Source organism: Perissodus microlepis, chromosome 6 (assembly GCF_051167445.1).
Source record: "Perissodus microlepis isolate ML-2025 ecotype Zambia chromosome 6, ASM5116744v1, whole genome shotgun sequence".
In the NCBI taxonomy this organism is placed as follows: domain Eukaryota; kingdom Metazoa; phylum Chordata; class Actinopteri; order Cichliformes; family Cichlidae; genus Perissodus; species Perissodus microlepis.
Window position 1 is genome coordinate 26,033,082 of NC_140466.1, and position 23,390 is coordinate 26,056,471.

The 23,390-nt window shown below is 41.3% G+C and overlaps 2 protein-coding genes across 5 annotated transcripts; one reads left to right on the forward strand and one right to left on the reverse strand.

Annotated features, from left to right (window-relative positions):
* The first annotated feature begins 787 nt into the window (after positions 1–787).
* On the forward strand, positions 788–5,992 carry tma16 (translation machinery associated 16 homolog). Its single transcript, XM_084931696.1, has 7 exons — positions 788–877; positions 963–1,066; positions 1,350–1,387; positions 1,489–1,573; positions 4,777–4,925; positions 5,025–5,067; positions 5,271–5,992. Exons 1-7 carry the CDS (start codon positions 875–877, stop codon positions 5,458–5,460), a joined length of 612 nt encoding a protein of 203 aa, XP_084787822.1. The 5' UTR covers positions 788–874; the 3' UTR covers positions 5,461–5,992.
* On the reverse strand, positions 4,055–22,025 carry marchf1 (membrane-associated ring finger (C3HC4) 1). 4 transcript variants are annotated; one of them, XM_084931687.1, is made up of 8 exons: positions 21,267–22,025; positions 14,408–14,458; positions 13,107–13,180; positions 10,694–11,512; positions 10,360–10,540; positions 10,106–10,250; positions 7,580–7,624; positions 4,055–7,474 (listed from the first exon to the last, which is right to left on the reverse strand). In XM_084931687.1, the coding sequence occupies exons 1-8, from the start codon at positions 21,351–21,353 to the stop codon at positions 7,158–7,160; spliced, it is 1,719 nt and encodes a 572-aa protein (XP_084787813.1). In that variant the 5' UTR covers positions 21,354–22,025; the 3' UTR covers positions 4,055–7,157. The 4 variants fall into 4 exon arrangements, with proteins under 4 accessions (XP_084787813.1, XP_084787816.1, XP_084787814.1 ...); XM_084931690.1 differs by having other exon boundaries at positions 21,229–21,318; XM_084931688.1 differs by lacking the exon at positions 21,267–22,025 and adding an exon at positions 18,321–21,213.
* Positions 22,026–23,390: the final 1,365 nt, after the last annotated feature.

The window sequence follows — 23,390 nt, forward strand, 5'->3', positions numbered from 1 at the left end:
CATAAATGCTTTAGTGTGATAAAATTTACATCGACCATATTTTTCTATTCTATAAAAGTCCACGAATGCAGATGCAAAATTACAAAAACAAACACACACAAAAAGTATAACTGTCCAAAAACTTATGGGCCTGCCTGTAGCTCCAAAATGAGTGCATTTCAGGCAGACGGAGGCTCGCTCCTCTCCTCATATCCAATCTTTTCAATGAAGCCTGCAGTGCAGGGGGAGTCCGACTGGTCTCAACTAATGCCGCTGCATTCATTCAGCACCCGTGTGGACATGAATGTTGATATTATAATTTCCTCTTCTCTACAGTTACACGTTAGATACTTATTCCTGAGTCAAGGAGTAACACCTAAATCTTGCCAAACACAGATATAGATCAAATCACGGTACACTTGTTTTCTCAACAATAAACGCAATATCAGTATCGGAGTGAAGCAGATCCAAACGTCTGGGTTTTACTTAAAAAAAATGGATAAGAAGGAGAATAAAGCACCATCCCTTTATCATTTTAATTTTATTCATGGAGTGATTACTTTGTGTAATTTAGCTACAGAATTTGTAATGTATCCATATTTGTTGTGCAGTCTGTTTCAGTGTTTACATTTCTTTAATTATAAAAACATGAAGAGGAAAAATTCATTAATTTTCATTAATTTCTTATTATATATATATATATAAATTTCTCAATTTATTTTTGATCGCATCTTAAAATTGTATTATTAGTAGTAGCAGTAGTAGTAGAAGTATCTCATTAAGTTGGAGGAACCTCTCTAGTTTCCCCGCACGACGTCCGGATTTAATTTGAAGACGGACCACTTCCGGTCCAGCTGTCAACAGACCCCGCAGCACACGTGTTTCCACAGTTAAAATGGTGAGTATGTTGAACTGTGAGGTTTTCTGTTTGTATAGCGTTAATAAAAGGCCTCTAAATGATCGGAGCTCGTCGTGTTTTTTAGCCGAAGATTCAGAGGGGAAAACCTGCGGAGAAAGTGGTTCATCCGTACAGCCGGAAGGCAGCTTATATGGCCCGAGAGGAGTGCAGACTTAGGAGGAAAGAGAGGTTTGTAGATGGCCGCAGAGATCAGCTCACCTTAACGAATCAGTACCATGTTGTTAGCCTCACATTTGAGCATTGTGTTAAACTCTTGCCATGTCTCCACCTCCGCGCTGCGAGTCTGCAGATGCAAACACGAGCGTGGCTCCAGGGACATGATATTAAATGTAACTTAGGCTGATTGAGACACTTCCTGCCTTGACAGTTTTCTTTAACCTCTTGTGTGAAGTAAACAGCGTCTGTGTGGTGATTTAAAGGAGGTTTAACTGGTTTCTTTCTGATGCTGCAGGCAGAAGACTGAGAAAGCTACTCGTCTAAGCAACATTGGTGAGAGCAAGCTTTTCGTTCATGTTATTGCAAGAGCAAAAAAGAAAAAGGTGTTTATTGATGTTTTCTTTCCTTTTTTTTTCTTGTATCTCCAATCACAGGTGAGAAGCTCTTGTGGTTTCAGAGTGAGCTGGATCCAGCTAAGGCGACTTACACAAAAAAAGATGCCTGCGACATCATTGAAAGGTTTGGCTCTGGGCTTATGTTCATTTTGAATTTGGAGTACATTATTTTTCATTTGGAAGTGCACAAACAAAAAGAGAGAGAGACCGTACATGCATTAAACTGTGAGCCCATCAGCCAGTCTGTGAGCTGCCCCAGTCTCTGGTGAGAGTGGTTCATGTTTTCAGGGCTGAGACTTCATCATCCATCAGCTGGCCATTGTTTACAAAACGCTACATGTCATCAGACAGCAGGTGATGATTTCATTTGGGCAAATAGAGCCTAGGGCTGCCACAAACGATTATTTTGATAGTCAACTAGTCACCGATTATTTTTGTGATTAGTCGACTAATCAGATCATCATCCATTGGACTTAAAACGTACAGCTTTTTGCACCAGCAGCATCTGCTCTTATATAACTATCATTAGCTTACAGCTTTAAGTGTTTAAGGTATGTGCTAACTAAAAATAAAGACAAGATGATAGTTTATTAAATTTTAATGAAATTTGCAGATTGTCTCGGTGAAGTTTAATAAACTCCTTGCTATCTAAAATATAACAGGACACTGGAGTAAATTCTGGAGCATCTCACACTTCTGATGATCAGTTGTCTGCTTGATGTTTATTCAGCTGTGTAAAAACTATAACTTTAATCTCAGCCAAACCGATTTACTCAAGAACAAATAAAATACTAAAAAAAAGCCAAACAATAACATTTTTAAGTTATCTCAGTGACTTATATATGTTTAACCTGAGTAGCGAAAGACGGCGGTGGGTTTGAAAACGATTTGCCAGGAGTCCGGTGTTCTCACCGCTCTAGTGAGCTTTGCCCCCGGCTAGCTATCGAGCTCCGAAAACGTCGGAGCGCTTTTGAAAATATGTGGTGTCTTGATAAGCTGAGCAGATATTTGAGGTTTACACAGCTACATTCTGGCCTGAAAATATGTTAAACGTTTATTTTGTGACCCAGAAAGAGTAATATTAAAACTAAGTAGCTGCCGCCATTGTTGGAAACTGAGCTGGGCTGCGCTATGAATTCTGAGACAGAGCTACTTCTTCTTCTTCGGGGTTTAACGGCAGCTGGCATCCTTGTACATGCAGTGCTGCCATCTTCTGTTTCAGTCCGTTATTACACTCTTAAATCCTACTAATTCTTGCGTCTTTTGTGATCTTACAAAGCTTCAAACGACGCATCGACTATTAAATCAGTCGTCGACGATTTTGATAGTCGACTAATCGTGGCAGCCCTAATAGAGCCCTCGTTTTATTGACTATGTGCACGTTAGCATATGCTACTTCCGGTGCGGAAACTCCTGTGGGGAGCTTTGTTTCCGGTGTCCTATTCGCGCCTGGTTTAGGGTCCAAAACAAGTTAAGCAAATGAATGAATCAAGCGGCGATTTACATTTCTATAGATGTCTTGGGCATTTACCCAATATATCTGTAAATGATGTTCATCGACTTGTCGATATTTTTCCCCGCGCCTCAGAGCAAAAGAGAAAAGGGATTCAAATGTTATATTTCTCAGCTGTCCCTCGTTTATCGCGGGTGTTATGTTCTAAAAATAACCAGCGATAGGTGAAATCAAGTAGGCAATTTTATTTTTTGACGGTGCAAAACGTTTCGTGGACATACAGTACTGCAGTCACACTGCTAGCGATCGATGCAGCGATTCTGTACTGTACAGGAGAGACGTCACGGAGGAGATCGTCTGCAGCGATCAGGAGGCAGGACACAATGTGATGTAAAAAAAAAAGCATGCAAACTTACACTAAAAAATCCGCGAAACAGCGAGGTGAAAGGTGAACCGCGTTATAGCGAGGGACCGCTGTAATTTTGAAGGTAAGCCACAACATACCCTTCCGAAATACTAATGTATAGAAACCGTTACCAGCAATCATTCATTTTTTGTGTGGCTTTTTTCACGGTTTGTTAACATGCTGTGTAGGTGTGTACTTGACTAGCTGATATCGACATAACGGGGAAACATCTGGTTTGACTATTCTTCACCTGTAGTTTGAATGCTGAACATTTGCCTGTTTCAATCATAAGACCAGTCATTATACAGACATGTGCTTCTGAATGTGGACGATGTGTCTTCTGCATGCAGTAATGCAGTTCTGCTTGTGTTGAGTGATGTAAACAACTGATCGATCTAAACGCTTTAAACGTCAAAATTGATCATTAGATTTTTTATCACACAACAGCGGTGAGTGTTCCCACCTTCTGCTCTTTGTAACTTAACGCAATCTTTCCGTTTTCGAGTTTTGGACATGATTTTGGAGTATATCTTCGCAGTAGCGATTGACCGCAAAGTAAAGCTACCGGAAATGCACAACCCCACATCCGGTCTCAAACCAGGAAGTTAGCATTGTCTCGTGCACATAGTCAATTCTCCAGCCTGCATGAACCCAACCCCCCTCGACCATGATTGGTCGGTTCCACTCCGACTATAAACAGAAACCATCACCTTCAACAATCACAACCAAAAGTTTGAGCCGTGGTGTTAATTTTGTGCAGTTTTTATTTGAATGTATTCCTTTTTATGTGAAACAAAGATACAGATCAATCATATGTGTGTGTTTTATGAGTTTCAGAGTCTTTTGTGGTCACATAAATAACAGTTTAAGCAAGGAATTTACAGCGCTGACTTTTCTTCATAACTTCTGCAGTTCTCTATGGTGTGCTGGATATCCATGTCAGGGGAAAATCCTGATTGTGTTCCCAAGTCGATCAGTTTGTCGCCAATAAAAACATCTTAAAAGACCAGCTTCTTTTATCGCTCCCAGAACAGTTTGGTGACAATCTTTGCATTTTCCAGCACAAAGGAGCACCGTGTCCCGAGGAAAAAATGGTAATTAAGCGGCCTGAAGATCATCAAATTAACTACCTAGATCCTAATGCCACCATAATCTAGTTACAGTCCCTAAAAGAAAAAACAGGTGAACAAGCAGAACCCCAGAAACTGTGATGAACCTGGAGCACTGATGAGCCAGGAATGAATCGCAATCAGTCAGGATTTTGCCCGGACACTGATATCCAGCACACCACAAAGAACTGCAGATCTCATGAAGAAGAAGGTTAAATACTGTAAACATTGACTTTATGCATAAATTATATTTTTCCCCCCAATGAAAGTGTTTTAAACTCATGAAATACTTGTATATGTATCCTAAAATAAAATGAAGCAACAAAGTGTATGAACAGTAGTATGTTTTCTGTCTTCAGATACCTCCACAGATTTGACTCTGAACTTGAGCAGATTGAACTCATGAATGGGATCAAAGGTCGGCAGGGTCGTCTCCATGGCGCTAGAGAGGCCTTAATCAAACAGACCATCGAGCGAGAGCGGGCACAGTTTGAGGGCATCGGTTTCGGTGAGTCTTCGTTTTTAAAAAACGACATAAAAAAGAAACGAGTAATTTATAGACACCTCTGGCTGTAAAACTGTCTGATCCTCTGCTGCGGTGTTTCAGAAATCCCCGACATCATCAACGGAAAACATCTGAAGACCTTTAGGTGAGTGGACGAGCTTTAATGAGCTAAACTCAACCTCTTGTTTCTCTTTGTTTGAGAAGATGTTATAATTATTCAGCTTCCATCATTTCACAGATTGGCTGATCAGCTGATAAAAGTGCATACATGGACTCTTAAGTCTGAACTTGAAATGATTCGATTTTGAAGACTGGTCATTAGTATTGTTGCATTTTTAAATTTTGCAGAGAGTGGACTGGGGACCTGAAGAAACTTCCGAATATTAAACTGCGCAAGGTCTCGAACAAAAGTTTAGAGTCAAAGAAGGAAGGAGAGGAGAAACACGAGGGCGAGGAGAATCAGGAGAATGATGATAATGAGGAAGATGGAAGCGATTTGGACAGTGAGCAAATGGATGAGATTTCAGACTCCCACTGAGACTCTTCATGTTGGAGCTGCTGGAGTATTAAGACTTCCTTTCAGCACACTTAATGTGACGTGTGAGAAAATGCTGCTGCTATTCCTGGACCGTCCACGAGATGGTGCTACAGCCTCAAATAGCAAAGTCAGATTTTTTTTTTTCCGGTCTGAACTCCTGCTAAAAGTTTCTCAGTGACTTCACACCAGCCTTTCAGAGGTTTCTACATTCATCATTTATTGCACAAACAAATATGTGTTTCATGTAACCAGAATGCTCTGTTTTATTTAGAAAATAGCTGTTGCGGTGGGTTTAAGACACAGAGGAAACTGTATTTTCTGTGAGGTGAGAAACCAAATCGAGACTATAAAAGTGGTCATGTGTGAGTAACAGTCGCTTTGAGTAGGCCGACTTTGTGTCGGTTCGAATCAAGAGAAATGCTCATAATCTAATGTAAAAACATGAATGGGGGGAAACCATGAAAGCTCTAGTTACATCGACATATAAATAAAGGTTGTCCAGCTCAGGACCTCCGAAGCTGCAAACGACTGGGCTACTGTAGACTTTCTATTTTAACAAATAATCTGACGATAACTTTCAGACTATTACGTTTTTAGATCTCCGATTGAGCTAAAGGTTCAGTTTACAGTCTGTTTCTCTACTTATAACATCTGACTCTTTGGTGTCTGAAGACCTGATTGTCCAAAAGGAGAGTAAAGGCCTCAGTATGCGTCAGAGCTTGTCACACAGGCCCGATCAGGCAGGTTTAAAACACGCTCAAGCTATTGTTTTTCTTTTTTTTTTATCCTGCCTCACTCTCACTTTTGACAACTTTTCCAAATTCATTAAAAACTTTTGACTAGTGTGTCTGCGGGTCATAGATCTGCACTTCATGTAAAGTGATTGGTCCATATGTTTTGTTCAAAAATACGACAGCAGCTCAACTTCTAAATGGAGAAGTCTCAGTGAACACCAGGGGCACAGATGTGTTACAGATCTCAGAGTCAGCACCGTGGCTGCAGTGACTGAATCTGGAGCGTTTCAGAGTAGCCCTTATCTGCTACAATGTTGCATCTCTGATTCTACAATTCATGCGAGGCTTCAGCTGGGCCAATCAGGACTGTGTAGGCTCTCTTCTGGGACCTCCCAGCTCTCAGCAAGAGCAGCAGCAAGTCCCCCTTACAGAACAGTGGCAGCATCAGTGAATGCAGGTCAGAGAAGCTGGGTGGTAAAAGCTGAAGCAGCTTAAATGTCCCGCCTTGTGGATGTGTGACAGAGTGTCAGCTGAGCGATCAGCTGGTGTGGGGACTGATTACGAGTCATATGTGTGATTCATTTGAAACATACTGAGACCTTTGATGAGCATCTGCAGGGTGTTCACATCTTTAACTCGTATCAGTGCAGGTTGAGAAAGTGCATACAGGGATAAAATGGTGTCGGTAAACCACAAAACACGGTCTTTACAAGCGTTCTGTGCCGATGGCTTTGTTTTCTGTCCTCTCTCCACACTCTGCCCCTCTTCCTTTCTTCGTGAAGCCCTTCTGACCCCAACTTTTCTGGATCACCGAAGGAACGGATCAGTTCGTTTGTCCAACAGCACCCACTGGAGTTGAGAACAACATTACAACACTGCACAAGTCCAAATCTCACTGTGCTCATTGACATTACCATGAGCAGAGTGGGATTAGGGACTGTTCTCGGAGCAGGAGGAGATAAGTCAAACGGGGTTTTGCGCCGGCGCCACGGCAGCTTCCACCGACGTGTCAGAGTCCATCGGAGCTGCCGGAGCTGGGGCCTGGCTGACCGGCACCTCCACGGTTTCATGCCTGCCATTGGCGATGGTGCTGTGCCGGGCCTGGGGGTTGTGCAGGTCCTTCTCAGGATAGTTCTGCACAGTGATGATGCGGTTGAAGGCCTTGAGGCGGCGCCACAGCTGCAGGTAGACTTTACACTGGATGTACATAAAGATGAGGCCACCCGTGAAGCCAATGGCCACCACAATCAGCTTAGTCCAGAAGGGCCACTCCAGCACACCTGAAAGGACACCAACACACACACACACACACACACAGCAGCTGTTAGTGCCCCTCGCAGACGTGTGAGGGGTCAAGATGGTGGCATGTGCAGAGCTGTGCTTACCCTGCGGCGTATAGTACTTCAGAAGAGAAACTCTCCAGAATTCGGCTGCAATCAAGAGCGATTTCTCTTTTTAATCTCTGGAGAAAACTATTCTATTGTGCAAACACTGTAGAAATACTCTAAATATTAATGCTTATGATTTTATAGGTCATATGTATTTTTCTGCATCTACTCTTACGTCCTACATCGTAAACACAACACGACACACACCACCACTGCACACAACCATGAATGTAGAAGAGCACTGAGGGGTGTTAACTGACTTGAAGGATAACTCGTGGATCAGAGGATACTGATCAACAATCGCATCATCTTCACATTCCTGAGAGTGTTCATCTCACAGATTTCAGGTATAAGTAGTGTACCATGCAAATTACTTTTGCATTAGTTTCCAAGTGGTTTTCTCCATCGGGCTGTTTTTAAAAAATGATTATTATTACGTTGTCGAGATTATACTCCGAGGCTGCAGTGGGAACCTTCCTGTCTTTGAAGTATAACATCTGAAACCTTATTGTTGCAGACAGTTGGTCTTTGGGTTTCACTTTCCAATAAACTTGGTAGGTGTTTCTCTTAGAATTACCAAAAACTGTGTCACCTTTGTCAAAATAACTTCTTGTAAACTCATTACAGACTTGACAAAGATTTTCCTGCAAACAGTCCCAGAAAGACTATTTGGCCAGTGTCAAAAGAAAATGCACCAGCGTCGACAGTTTACTTGAAAAATGCAAAGATTTCTGTTCAGTAAGGTAACACTGACTTTTACTGCATGTTAATGCAATAAAATCTGATTATAATAAAATTGAAACATTTTCAGTAAATGTTAATTTCCCCAGAAACACAAAAATGACACATTAAACTAAAAGCTCTTTTATATTCCTTAACAGTGACTTTCAACTTTGTTAGGTACAGCTGCCTTGATTCTTCGTTGCACAGATTCAACAAGGTGCCGGAAACACATTTTGGTCCATATTGACACGACAATATCACACAGTAGCTGCAGATTTGTCAGCTGCACACTCGTGATGTGAATCTCTCGTTCCACCACATCACAAAGCTGCTCTTTTGGACCGAGGTCTGGTGACTGTGGAGGCCTTTTGAGTACAGTTAATACATTGATTTGAACATTGTGTGACATGGTGCGTTATCAGGAGATGTGCACACTGTTCTCATAAGGGGACAAAAGCAGTCTGGCCCATCTCCTCTGATCTGTGGCATTAGCAAGGAATTTCGTTCCATAGAACCGCTGCACACTGGTTGTGTGGGAAAATCTTATTCCATCAACAGTTTCTGAACTACCCAGATGAGCCCATTTGGCACCAACAACCATGACGCGTCCCGTCACTTAAATGCCCCTACTTCTTCATTCTGATGCTCAGTTTGAACATCAGCAGATGATCTTGACCATATCTAATCAGCCGATGTGATTGGCTTAGATATTTCTTTTAATTGGCAGTTGAGCACGTGTACCTAATAAAGTGGCCTGTGAATATGGCAAGCGCGATGTAGTTACTTGGCCACATACCACAAGTATTGCTAAACATGCTCAGTTCAGCAGCTTCACACATTTATTTTGAGACTTTCAAATGTTATAAACTGTCTGAGAAACTGAAAGTTAACTCTTCAGAGTTCAGAGGATGTCTAAAAGCAAAGTCCGTCTTCCACACTAGAGCAGGACGCCTAATGTGCAGAGAGACCTTTAGGGACGACTATCACAGTAAAACACCTAATGTATAATGTACCTAATATACCCAAACAGGCGAAACTTTTTAAAATCACTTAACCAGAGTCAGGCATACCTACAGGTTAAAGGTACCCTGTGGGGGCATGTTGGGAGTGGATTATGCACACTGTATTCTTTGACATATTGTACCAGTAGAGTTGAAGCTAATACACTTTGCATGGTACAATCCTGTATAAATCCATTCCACCCACATCAATACCGGACATAAGTAACTGACTACACCAGAAAAGAAACATTAAAGAAGTTAAACCTACTCGGTGTGAGTGAGTGGAAACTCCTTTCCACTCACTCATGCCATCTGTATGAATGAATCAATGAAAAGGAAAACAACACCCACACATTAATGCACCCATTTTAGGAGTTCTTACTAATTCTGTGTATTTGTCGGTTATTCTATAAGAGAAGAGGTGAATATGAAATCTGAGGGATTTTATGGCTCATAGGGTGTATTAACAAACGCCACGCACACCCAGAAAAAGAAAGTGAAGTGGGTGGGTGAAACATGACATTCAATTATAATTCTCATTTAAAAAAGACAAAATATCGGCAGACAATTTAACTCAGAAAGAGAATTATAAATATAGATCTACACATTGATCATAGTAGACGATAATAAAAAAGAAGGCTTTTTGTTTATGTTACATGTGGTGAGAAATAGTGTCCAACATATAACTATGGACACGCGTGATCACATGCAAACAGTGAAGGAGACACCACAGGGACCGTACTGCATGCTGCCTGACTCTGGCGTGTGAGCGGCGGGGAGGCGAAGGGAAAGCACTGACCGTTCTTTCCGAGTCGGATCTCTTCAGCAGTTCTCCTCACCAGAATGTAGACCGACCACAACATACACACTATCGCTATCAGGTGAAACAGCACTGAACAGAAGATCTTCCTCCTCTCGCTCTTCGACATGTGTAGCTTCTCCCACTGGAAGAAAGAGGCGCGAACACAGGAGGGAGACAGAGAAACACGCTCAGAACTGCCCTGCATATCTCAGCGCTTAACGCTTTTCAGGAAGACTTAAGTGTGCGCGTACCTTGCTTAAAGGTTTGAGCTTCGTCTCCATGATGAAGTCAAATTTGCAGAGTTCACAGCAGCGAGTGTCGGAGGATTTGATCCACTGGTTGAGACAGGCCTGATGAACAAAACTGAGGCTTCCCGTGCAGCGACAGGGCATTATCAACGGACACTCGTCGTCCCCCTCACAGTGGCAGATCCTGCACACAGACATAAGGAGGAGAAATGACTTGCAGTCTCTGCACTGTTTTATTTTAGTGCCTCTCTCTGTCTTTGCTTGTTTGGCCTCATCTGGGCAATGAAGATAAACTTGGGGTCAGTACATGATCAGTTTTCACACTTATGTAACTAACCTGCAGACCTCCAGCTCAGAGTCGTCAGAGCAGGGATGCGGTGTGTTCCCATTCGCACCACAGTGTTTCTGGAGTGTGGGCACTGACATGTCCCCGCCCCCTGAACCCTTCTCCTGGTATCTCTTGGTGATGAGCTCCTCGCCGTCGTCGGCCAATGAGGAGCTGCCTCTTGGGCTCTGTGACTTGTAGCTCTTCGTATCCTTATCTCTGCCCTGCAATCGATCCCTCTGCGATGCATGGCCGTCTCTCTTCACTGAGCTCCCGTGGTTGTGGCGCTTCTTAAGGCCGCTGCTGTCCTCCATCAGAGGTTGACTCTCTTTCCCTTCATCTGAGCCCACAGATTGCAGCTCCATGATCTCGGCTTTGTCTTCTCCTCCTTTGTGTGGGTTTATCACCTCCCTGTCCCGGCTGCTCCCGCTGCGGCGGCGCGCTCTTCTGGCTTTCTCTTTGCTCCAGCTGCGGCTCTCGCGGCACGCCTCATCCTCAGAGGAGTCTGAATGCGGCGCACCTGTGCACCGGAAGCGAGGCGGGAGATCCCTCCGGTTCCTGAAGGAGTGCTCCCTCTTCTCGCCCAGCTCACTACGGTCAGAGCTGAGGCTCCGGTCGCTGTGGTCGTGCTTGCCATTGGTTTCCACGCAGTCGATGGCCGTGCAGCTGCTTCTCTTGCGGCGGTGACGTCGCTTCACCTGCTTTTTCTGTGCCTGAGCCGATGAGCCCAGAGTGGTGCCAGTGACTGTCATTGCAGAGGAGTTGTGTGTGTGCTTTTTGTGTTTGCGTGACTCAGACGCATCCTCCTCTAAGCGGGTCAGCTGTCCAGAACTAAACACACACACACACACATTCACACACAGATGGAGATGAAATAAAGTGAAACAAGATGGAAAAACATAACTCTGTCATAACTAAAGCAATGGGCTGAAACATAGCTGCATGATTTTAAAGATTAAGTTTAGTGAATTTACTAGTAACAATTTATGCTACCATTTTTGATTTTGATTACTTAACAAGTAAAGGATTTAACTTGTGCTATGCAATCATACAGATTGAGAATGAAGATGAACAGGTCCATCGATATGTTAGCCATAGAAATGAAAGAAAGTAACCTGTGAGACTCCACATCTGTTCCTCTGAACAATCCTGCAGAAATGACACCCTCGTCAATTCTAAGAGTTTATATATCAGGATATAATAAAAATAATATTTTGTCCTAAAATGAAGAACAACATATGACACGTATCATTATTTAACTAACGAAAATGAAGAAACTAAGTCCCATGATTCAGTGAGTTGTAGAACCACCTTTAGCAGCAATAACTCAAAGCAATGGTTTTCTGTCTCTCACATCAATGTGGAGGAATTTTCGCCGACTCTTCCTTACAGTGTTGCTTCAGTTCCTTGAGGTTTGTCAGCATTTGTTCATGCACAGCTCTCTTACAGGTCCACCAAAGGATTTCAATAAGGTTAAAGTCTGGACTTTGGACCATTGCAACACTGATTCTTTTCTTTTTCAGGCTTTCTGGTGTAGAAGATTGTGATATTGTGTTAACGCACACCTGAACAATTCAGAGCAGAAAACTCCCCAAACTTCTGCTTTTATAGAGGTGCACACATGAGCACACTTGCTGATGATCAATTAACCAGGTGTAGTTACGGTAAAATGACACTTCTCTTTATATATTTTCTGCTGTCATTCAGGTTCATTTCTAAGTGACAGAATTAGGGCTGCCCATGATTTCTTTCTTATACTTGGAAACACGTTATGATCACAGAATATCTCATTCTTCTTTAATTAATGTGGATAACAAAGAGTTATTTGCTATTAGAGGTTGCTAACACAGCTTCTGTTTCATTTGAAGCTGAGAGTAGTTGGACAGAAACTGCCCCTGCAAAACAGGAAATGGATAACAGGAAACAGAATGGAAACTAAAGCTTATGATCAGGCTAAATAATCAAACAAGCAGGCAGTGGACATGGACTGAACTTAGGACAGCAAATTAAGGTGCTAACACACACACACACACACACACACACACACGCGCACACACACACACACACACACACAGGCTTGTTTCGGCCATGAAGCCAAAGGACTGAGCCTGTCAGTGTGGCCAACACGGCACCAGTGGGTATAACAAGCTGAAGGTTTCCATTTCTGCAATCAGTCATCTCCCCCCCATTGATTGCGCTATGGGAGCGCCACAGCACACATTTTAAGTTTGTTATGCCCTCGGGGTGCAGCCGACCATGCTAATTCAGTCTCCCACTCAGAAGAGAAGTGTGCATGTTAATATCACAGAGAGAAGCCTGGCTGCTCCTGGCTTTAAAAGAGATGTCTGAACAGATATTTGCAGATAGTCAAGGAATGGAGTCTTTCTTCCCAGGTAACTGTAACTGCAAGAGAAGCCAATCTTACCTGCATATGTCCTGAGCGGATGGTGTTATGGATGTCCTTGAGGCTGTAGTGAGCCCTGCAGTCGAGTTGCTAGCCTGCAACCACCAACATCATCTATTTAGTGCATTCTACAATTACTTATGAGTTACTAAACAACCAATCACACATTGTTTTATGAATCAGGTGCCAGTAAATGTATACTGGTGCTCAAATGCATTTTTATTTATTTTTTTATTTATTTTGTAAAAGGTACTCTTGAAATACCCAAAAACCTAAGATTTGAGTATCAAACATACTCTCTAATGTACTGTCATTTGTCATGTGGGTGACCCCTTACTGTAACTCTTACTGTAGGTACTGAGCATTTAACTTCCCTAATGTATAAAATATAGACAGTAGATATATATAAAATACTACAATAAAATTGAAGGTGAATTATTAATTTCTGAGGGAAAACAGCTTTTAGATTCTCTCCTACACACTGCAAAAATGTTTGTGAATGAGTGAACTTCAGAATTTTATGATATCACCAGGAATGGGAGGGATGTCCTAGTACTGTAGCCCATAGGGCATCTAACATAATACTAGATAATTTCATACATTATGGTTGTAAAGTCATTAATAGCTTTTCAGTTTTCTTCCACTGTGCTTGCATTCAGTAATCAGTGACACTGAGTAGGTTGCACCTCATTTATGCACCCATATTATACTGTAAATCGCTGCCGCTTTTTAAAACTCTTTTAGCTAATATGTGAACAAACAACTGCTTATTTCTGCCTCTGGCAAAAGTAGAGTAACTAGAGTTATTTGAGCTGCATTTCTGGTCACGTAAAAAACTTAACTTCCGTGTTATGATTTCTACTTTCAAATCAGGTTTAGTCTCAGATGATTCATCGGAATACACTGAAGAGAGTCTTCAGCCGTTGAGGTTGTTTTTGTTAAAAACAGCTGCCTAGTGCTGCTAAAAACCAGCGTGAGGGTGGCGAGCCTTATTTATTTGAAGGCTGTGCGAAAAAAAAATAGAAAAGACTTATAGATGTGATAAAAAAAAAAAATAAAGTGATCTGTAGCTTTTCAAATGATGATTGATGTTTATATGAGAAATCTGAACTAATGGACCTTAAATGAAAATTGAGTACTCTGTGTGAGTCATGCATCAGTGTGCACTTGATGTTTTGTGAACATCCATCTCTACTCTAAGTGTGACACACACCCTAACCACATTCTCGTACATCAAACTGTGCTTTCCCATGCAATGCTACCGTACACTATGAGCTGTGACCTTGATTTTAATGCTTTAAGCACCGATATTTAACAGTTACCTTGGAGATGTTGCTGGATCGACTCCCTGAGCGCCCAGGTGCCTTCCTCCCCTGCAGGGGAGATGGAGAGACAGAAAATCATTAGAGCCCAATAAACACGCTGAAGGATGTGATGCTTTAATAGTGCGCAGCAGCTGTGGAGCCTGAGGCTTTTAAACCAATGATTTCTTTGGCACACAACACCAGACAGAACCATAAAATCATATTGGAACAATATTTTACAGCCCTTGTGTCGACTTCAGCTAATGGCTGATTCACCCGAATATGTGTTAGTGCAATATGCTGCAGAGCTGCTGCCGCTTTTTTTTTTTTTTTCTGTGTATGATAATGATAGATAAAGTCTTTTAAACTACTCAAATATCCCCATGTCAACTTCAGGAAGGTGAATATTAATGCACAGAAAAGCAGCAAAGGTTTTTTTTTCCATTTATATTTGTTTCTTTCTTTTTTTTTTTGAGAAATGAATGCCGCATAATAGCTTTAGCAATAACTTCTAAATCTCCTGGCGGCGTCACCTTCAAACTGCAATCATTATAATTTAAATCAAATGATTACACACATCAGGCATGCTGTTAACGTTCAAACTAAAGTTAAATCTTCCCCATGCCCCCACCCACCTAACACCAAGACCTCCAAAAATAGGCGAGGTGAGAAATGTGACTACAATTTTTGTAGAAAACACACTAAAGTTTAAATCTGCAATAAAAACAAAACTCCAATAATCAAACTAAGTTGCTTTTAACACCAGCAGGTATTCAGCGCTGATCAGTCCTACTGTGTTTACCGATGAAAATCCAGCATCAAGAGTCGTGCACAGCCTCATGTCCTTGCTGCTTCATTGTGACCTGAGCTAAAGCCAGCCAATCCCATTACCTGGTTGTCCCGCTAAGAGCACAAGATGCAATGTGTCTCTATTTAAAGGCAACTTAAGGCACTTTTTCTAGAATCTGTCCTGAGCGCTGATCATCTGAACTCACCTATTAGACCTTGGGCTTCGCCAGCAGACATCTGTGGCCTGCAGCAGCTTTACTTACCAATGAAATGGTGGCGAGTGGGAGTTACCAAGTGATGACAGCTGGTAAACCACCAAGAAGGAAAATATCTTCTCCATAATAATTTGGTGCCAAATTATTTTCCATACACTTTAGATCTGTCCTGATCCCAAAATTCTTACCATCATATCATTGAAACCTAGCTTCTAGTTTACATATGAACCACATCAACAACATGGCTCAATTCAAATGAAATCAGCTGGTTGTGAGTTGGGAAAGCTACAGATTGCTGAATAAGTAATGCAGATGAACCGAAGCAGTCACAGCGAGCAATTATTTTTCTGGTTCGCTTTCATCCTCAGCCACATAGACCTTTGCACCTGCATTATGGGATTAAATCTGGCTTTGTTGCAGATATTTGTTGGATACTGTTTTAAGTATCATACATGCAATGAGCTCAAGCTAATAACCTACCAACTGTCTGCTACTGCAGTGGGTGGGCAGTGGAGAATGAACTGGCAGGAGTTAAAAGGACAATGGACATCATGGATAAAGCTGGCTGTATTTTTCTTTCTGTCAATAAATCCTAAAACCAAAGATGTAACTGCAACTTTTCCCAAAACCAGTCATATTTTCTACACTGAGGTGTTAATTAAAATCAGAGAAGATGCTTTCATTCCTCAAACGTCTCTGTCCAGGACTTGCATGAGTTAATGCAGCTAAATATTAAAGTCTCCCTGAATTTAAATTGTGGCAATATTCATGATTTTCAGATTAGGACTGCATTCAGAGGGAATTAAAACCCACTTCTGTCCGAATGTGTGGTCCAGCTTTGGACATGACGGATATTAGTTTTGGGATACAATTATAAAAGTATATGAAGTCGGTTGTGTTGCTGGGATTTCCAAGAGTAATAACTATTAAAATATTTCACAACCCTGATGGCCTTGACACTAATAAACAAAGAAAGGTTTCAAAGAAACAAAAACAAAAATACAGCAGCTGACAGCACATATATGTAAAGGTAGTACACCATAAACTCCACCATCAATGTCTGCAAGTAGAGTATCTATAACACCTGTCAGTATGAAAGTGGACACTTTAAAGGGCTGAGATTTGTTAAGTTTTATGTATCTTACAGGATGTTTGTGGAGTTCAAAGTTGGAATGTTAAATGTGGGTGGTTTTTCCATAGATCTATTTTTTTAAATACTTGACATAAAATAGGAAAACCTGAGCTTGCAAGTATCAGCCCACACACAGCCACGGTTGTAGGTACACTCTGTGAAAATCACTGAAATAAATAAGAGACACTGAGAAGCAGAGAACTGCATCATCTAAGCTGATCAAGGGATTTTCTGATGGCCACTTTTAAATCAGTGCAGCCCTGCGTGGAGTCAAAACAAACACTCCTCTGCCTTTTAGAGGAGATGGACACGTGTTCACATGTATGTGACCAGTTATAATTACTCACATCATCTTTCCAAAGTTTCATAATAAAAAGGATATTTCTAAGAAGATACAACTACTGATGCCTGGTAGTCGTGTAATTCCTTCCATTCAGGTTGGTTTTTGTGTTGTGGTAAACCTCTAATGCGTCAAAAAAACAAACAAAAAAACCCCCAGAAGTGGGTGATCAAAGACTACAGCTATGAAAGGAAATAACGAGATCTTGATTTTGTTTGGAGTTTTTTCCATTAACATTAATGCTTACCCCCAAAACACAACCAACATCAGCTACACAACCAGTGGGCTAAAGCAGACATTCTCCAACAAAACTGATTTATTTTACCAAACTAGAATATCTTTTGGAAAAGACGTGCATGGACATGTATGTGCTGTTTTATTATTTTAAAAAAGTAATAGATGGGGGGATTAATACCAATTTCCTCCTTGCATTCTTAAAACAACAAAAAAGAAATCAACAGGAAACAGACTTGAGCCTGCCAGGCTAACTGTTTCCTCCTGCTTCTAGCCTTTGTGCTATGCTAGGCTAAACACATCTGGGACCAACCTTAACTCATAGATAAAGTTCCAAAACACGTCTTGTGTGAGTTGCTACAACTTATCGATACCCTGCTACTGAGTCTTTCACCCTTCTAAGGCCAACAAAGCCCAAACAATTCAAGCACGCTTCCTTTGATGGAGCGTACGTACAAATAAAGAAGAAGCACCTCTCAGGTAAGAAAAGAGGCCAAAAACAAGGGAGGCAGCACAAGTTTGTCCTACACCTAAAAATAAATACTGCACAGACCCAGTCAGATAAGTTAACCTGTCTTTTATAAAGCACGTGTGCACAATATGCTTTACATGATAAAGGGGTGAGATGTGTCTAACTGCACAACAGCAGTCTAGCTGACAAAATCACACTTTGTGTATTTATAGACGTTTTCTAGGTTGCTCATTGTGTGAATATGTAAAACAGTTTCTTGCCTTTCTAAACGAAAGGACATTACATCAATTCGAAATACATCTATGTGACAACAAAGGTTAATCAAGAGAAGAGCAAAAAGAAGCTTTACCCATAGCAGACGAGCATAAAGCACCATAATACCATAATAATGACTGCGTTCATAGCACTGGTACAGTACTGACACTTCAGTTCTTTGGCTGGCACATAACAGAGATTAAAAAATACTATTCAAAGATAGAAGAGCAAATGCTATTCTACAATTCCTAATATCAGGGCTACACACTCACAAAAATACTTTGGTCACGAATTCTTAGAGAAAATACACGACATCTAATTTTTTAAGTGCATCAACTTTTAAATGCCACAGCAAAAGAGGGCAATAAGAAACTGACCATCATAAGACTCCAGCAAAACACATAATTCCTCTAGATTTAGCTTCTATAAGCTATAACTGATAGCTCTCCAGTAATGAAGTGAAGTTTCAGAGGTAGCGTACTGCTGTCGCTCACCTGAACCTCGAATCCTCTGTTGGCACTCTGGCTCTGATGCACAACAGAGACTCTGGTGAGTCTGTGTGTGGACATGTGCATGTTTCTTCAGAGGGGATTAAGTGATGTAGCATGGACTGAGGGATGTATTTTGGTTCTGTAGTTTGGCATACGATCAAACACACCTACAGCCACATTTAGACAACCAACCGTGACACTGCAGCTGCACACTTTATATTTGAAAGCGGTGCATTTGACAAAATCCCAGCTTTAAACAACCTCAGAGCATTTGTGTCTTTATAACACAAAGTGTTCACTGAGCCACAGTGAAAGTTCAGGTGAAAACAACAGATACAATTCCATAAGAAACCCAGAGTCACAGACCAAACTGACCAACAACTGTCAGCAAATCCTGACTTTATTATCAAGTTCTGATTGTTCCAACAATATATTTTTTTGTTTGTTTTTTGATGAAACTTCAGCCGAATATCAACCATAAACAGATCGTCTTAAGATGCAGATCAAAATGGTAGAAAGGAACAGTGTTTCAGTGCTTTACGAGCACAAGCCACAGCATTTAAAAACATGGCAATCCAACTGTAACAAATATGCATCTCACCATCTGGAAAGTGTCTGATTAGCAACAGCATCGTTTTTCAGCATGACCAAGATCCCCAAAAACACTGCCAATGCAGTGAAAACATACCTGGATAGAAAAACAGACGATAAAACACCATCAGTCATGGATCAGAGCCATGACCTCAACGTTATTGAAGCAGTGTGATATCTTCTCAACAGAGAACAGAACAAAAGGCAGCCAACTTACAAAGAAGAGCTGTGAATGTCCTTCAAGAAGCCTGGAGAACTATTCCTGAAGACGACTTGAAAACTTACAAGAAATAGAGAGTTCAGGCTGTGCTGATGATCAAAAGTGGTTATACCAAATTCTGACGTACAAGCTTGCCAAAATTGTACAAACTCTGTTTTTACTTCATATACTGTATTTCCATTTATTCCATGCAGCACTGCAAATCCATCAGTTCTGACAAGATCTCCAACACCACCGGCTGAAATGCAGCCCAAAACCATACAGAGCCTCCACCTCCACATTACAAAAGGCCCTAGACTCTCCTGACCGCCTCCTTATGTAATCATAATTTGAACCAAAAATGTAACATTTGGATTCATCACTCCATGAGACCTGTTGCCCCTGATTTTCAGCGCAGTTGTTTTGCAATTTGACATACCTCAACCTTTTCTTCCCGTTTCCCTTCCTAAAGAATGACTTCTTGACAGCCACCCTTCCAACAGTAGATGGATCTGCTGAAGGTCCGGATGCATCTCTCAGGTTTTGTGTCAGGTATTTGCTGGATTTTTTTCTATTTCTTCAGTACATGACTCTCAGATAGTGTTCATCTGCTGCAGATAGTTTTTAGGCCTGCCACTTCTTCTTCTGCTGTTTTCTTATCCATTTTCCTCAAACTTTTAAGGACACTCTGCACACCATGCCAAGAAGTTTTTGGCTAAGAGCTCACTAACAAGGAATCACACTGTTGGTGCAAAAATAATATTCTATCCCTGTGGTAAAAGCAGAATACATTTTTAAACAAGATCAGAACAGCTTACTGTACAAACACCAATGTTTAGATATTACAGTTATTGCAGGTGTTTCTGCAATAGAAGCAGAATAAGGTTCCTCTGGTGGAAGTGTCCCACCAATCCAGCCTTAAACCACTGGTGTAACCAAACAGTAATGGTACACATGATGTATCATGGTTGATTTATTCAGATTAACTTTAAGTCCATTAACTGTATTTTCTTTACTGGATTGTTCTCAGCTGCAACTGAAAAAAAGAGGAAAATTGCAACAAAAAACCCCACAATGTAATGAAATGATGAACATTTCCAAAAGTCTGTATACTTTTGGGACTGTTCTACAAGATTAAGAAGAAAACACAACACTGCACCAACCTCAGGAAGCTGGCACAGCTATTTCAGCAATTTCTCGCTTCATAAGCAGATTTGTAATGATTAGTGGGATATCAAAAACAAAGAAACTAGCCTGGGAAGACTTATTCAACAAATTATGCATGAGTATTATTTGTTAGATAATGTATGGGCATTATACTCATCCTGTTCTTTATCAGTACTGTCAGAGAAATACAGCACTATGCTATGCATCTGACTTTATCACCTGTGACCAGATGTGTAGCAGTTTTTGTACCACAGCATACCATGAAGTGAAGTGAGGTCAAGTTTAGGCCCATTTCTGACATTATGAAACATTGCTCTGATGGTGGAAAACTTTAATCAACAACTGAAGAACTGCAGATATCAAGGAATATTTTAAGATGGAATGTTATTTTGGATAAGTTGATGCCATATTAAAATTGTATACAGCTTAAATATCAAGATGACAAATTTGACCATTCAATTTGTTTAGCGAGCTCTCCTGCATGGAAAATGCTTATGTATATGAGCTATGCTCCAGCAGCTCCTACAGCTGTGTGTGTGCCATGATGTGTCACTGTGGGATATTTTACTTGCTGTGAACTAATGTGATGTAATTTAATCCTTCAGTCTGTGATATGATAGCTATGATGTCAGGCTCTACCTCAAAGCTGAAAGCACCAAACCCCAAGTGAGGGATCAGTGATACATCTATACTGTACATGTGTGTTGTTTAGTGAGTGAGCTGAAAAGCCTGGGAACTGAAACTGGAGGCTGATAAAAACATGCACAGAAGCGCACGCACACACACACACACACACACACAATGTCCACAAGATTAATACTGAATCGATTTACATCAGCCTTCTGGCAACAGAAACAACTTTTTTGCAATCTTAAATCACCAACTTTATGCTACTTTTAAGCCTTAACCAAAAAAACAACAACAACACAACGGTCACACAAAGCCTTTACTCACCCTTAGTGAAATTTCGAGTTACGAGGTCAGAGACTCACCTCGGTCTTGTCTTTGGAGCGAAGAGCGCTCTTGCCATTGTTGGCTATGTCCCTGGACGGAACCACAGTTATCTGTTGTACTGGCATGCTGCTGTTTCCAGGCAACGCTCCGGAGTTACTCCCACAGCATTCCCAGTCCTGTCCTCCAATCTGCGTCCCTGCGTGGGATCTGCTCTCGCGTCCGCAAGCTCGTTCCTGAAATAAGAAGAGGCACTCCCGGATCGCACTTATTTATCGAGCCAATCCGGATCATCAAGAAGAGCGGAGATGAAACGGGATCAGGTCACCGTGGTAACAAGAAGATAGCAGGATGGTGGGGTGTGAGGTCGTCATGACGACTGGGAAACTACTCCACAGTGGCCACCACCTCCTCCTCTTCCTCCCCTTTTTTCGCTTTCCTGCTGAGAGCGAGACAAGAGAGGAAGAGTTGAGATGGAGCTGAGCAGTAAACAAGGAGGCAGGGAAACTGTGTTGTTGTGACGCACGTGTGTGAGAGTATGTGTGTGTTCTTGTGTGTCTTTGCAAAAGGGGTGGAGCCAGGATTTTGTCGCTGTATAACAAGCATAAGGTCCACGAGGATTAGGGCTTAGACTAACCTCAATCTCCTCCTCAGACCAGTGGCGCTGCTAATAAGCTTACACAACTTGTGCACATGGACAGCACTCACTCATACACACACCTCATTCCTTCAGTCATGTTAGCCAATTAAACGAACATTAATATCTGACTCACTATGAAAGGACAAATCTCCAGCCATATCAGTCTTCACTTCAAAGAGTGCGTTTGTGTGTGTGTGTGTGTGGGGGGGGGGGGGTTGTGTGTGTGTGGGTGGCAAGGATGTAATCCTATTTCACATGGTCTCGGGTCACGAGGATTATGATTGATATAACCGGAAAATGTGTGACTGAAAGTGATTACTGAAAAGCAGGGGCATCTTCACAGACATGCTCAGGTAGTATTAGAGAAACTAGAGCCAGGAGTTAAACTAGGAGCAACTAAAGATGCTTTTTAAAAGTAGCTCAAACTACTTTGTGAGACAAAAAGTTACAAAATACATGTGACACATTTAAAAAATAAATAAAGCACCCCAATATCCACAGGTTACACATAAACTAGGGCTGCGCGATATGACCAAAATCTCATATCCCGATATAAGAATTCTATCGTCCCAATAACAATATAAATCACAAAAATGTAACATTTTCTGTAAATTCTGCAAATCTCGGGCAGCTCGTCTTGCGGGAAGTGTTTCCAGCTGCGCGTCATGTAGCTGGAGTCGAGTGTTTTAACCGATGCATGAAACTATACATTTTTAGACATAAGTTGTAACAGCCGCCGTTTTCTTTATATTTATTACACAGCGTGCTGCGGGGAAAAGCCTGTTCTAACGTTTGAGTCTAAGGTTTATTTTTTAGCACCTGGCGGCTCTTTTTTACTTCTCATCCGTAAATAATCTGCTATTTCAAGTGATTCAGTTTATTTTGAAAAGTCTCAACAGGATCTTGAGCTTTATTGTGAAAGGTTTATGTGGAAAATAAACAAGCGGACACGCGATGGTGTTACCATCGTTGTTGCTAACCACAACGCATAAAAACAGGTGCTTGTCCATCCGTAGTGTGGTTATATAAAATATAAGAGAAAGAGAGAACTTTATGAAATTAATATAGCCACTACAGTGACCATCAAAACGGTGAAAAAATATTGCCGTAAACGGTTTATTTTGCGACATCATGAAACAAATGACAGCGTAAAATGAAACCATAGACGTTTTTATATCGTCATCCGATATATATCGTTATATCGAACAGCCCTAACATAAACCCTCAAAAGTAGGCCTAAACAAACAAAAAAAATTTATCTGGGCTTTTGATGAGGACACATCACAACTCCTCACATTAAATTCCTGTTGTTAACAAATACGCTTTCATAGGATCTTCTTGGTTAAAGACTGAACCAGTTTTCTTAGATTATATTGTAAGGTGAAGACCCTGCAGTATTATTAAGAATGAATGAATGAGCAGTGTTGGGACTAACGCGTTATTAAGTAACGCGTTACAGTAACTACGTTATTATTGTGGTAACGAGCACGGTAACTAGTTATTTTGCCAAAATCAGGAACGCGTT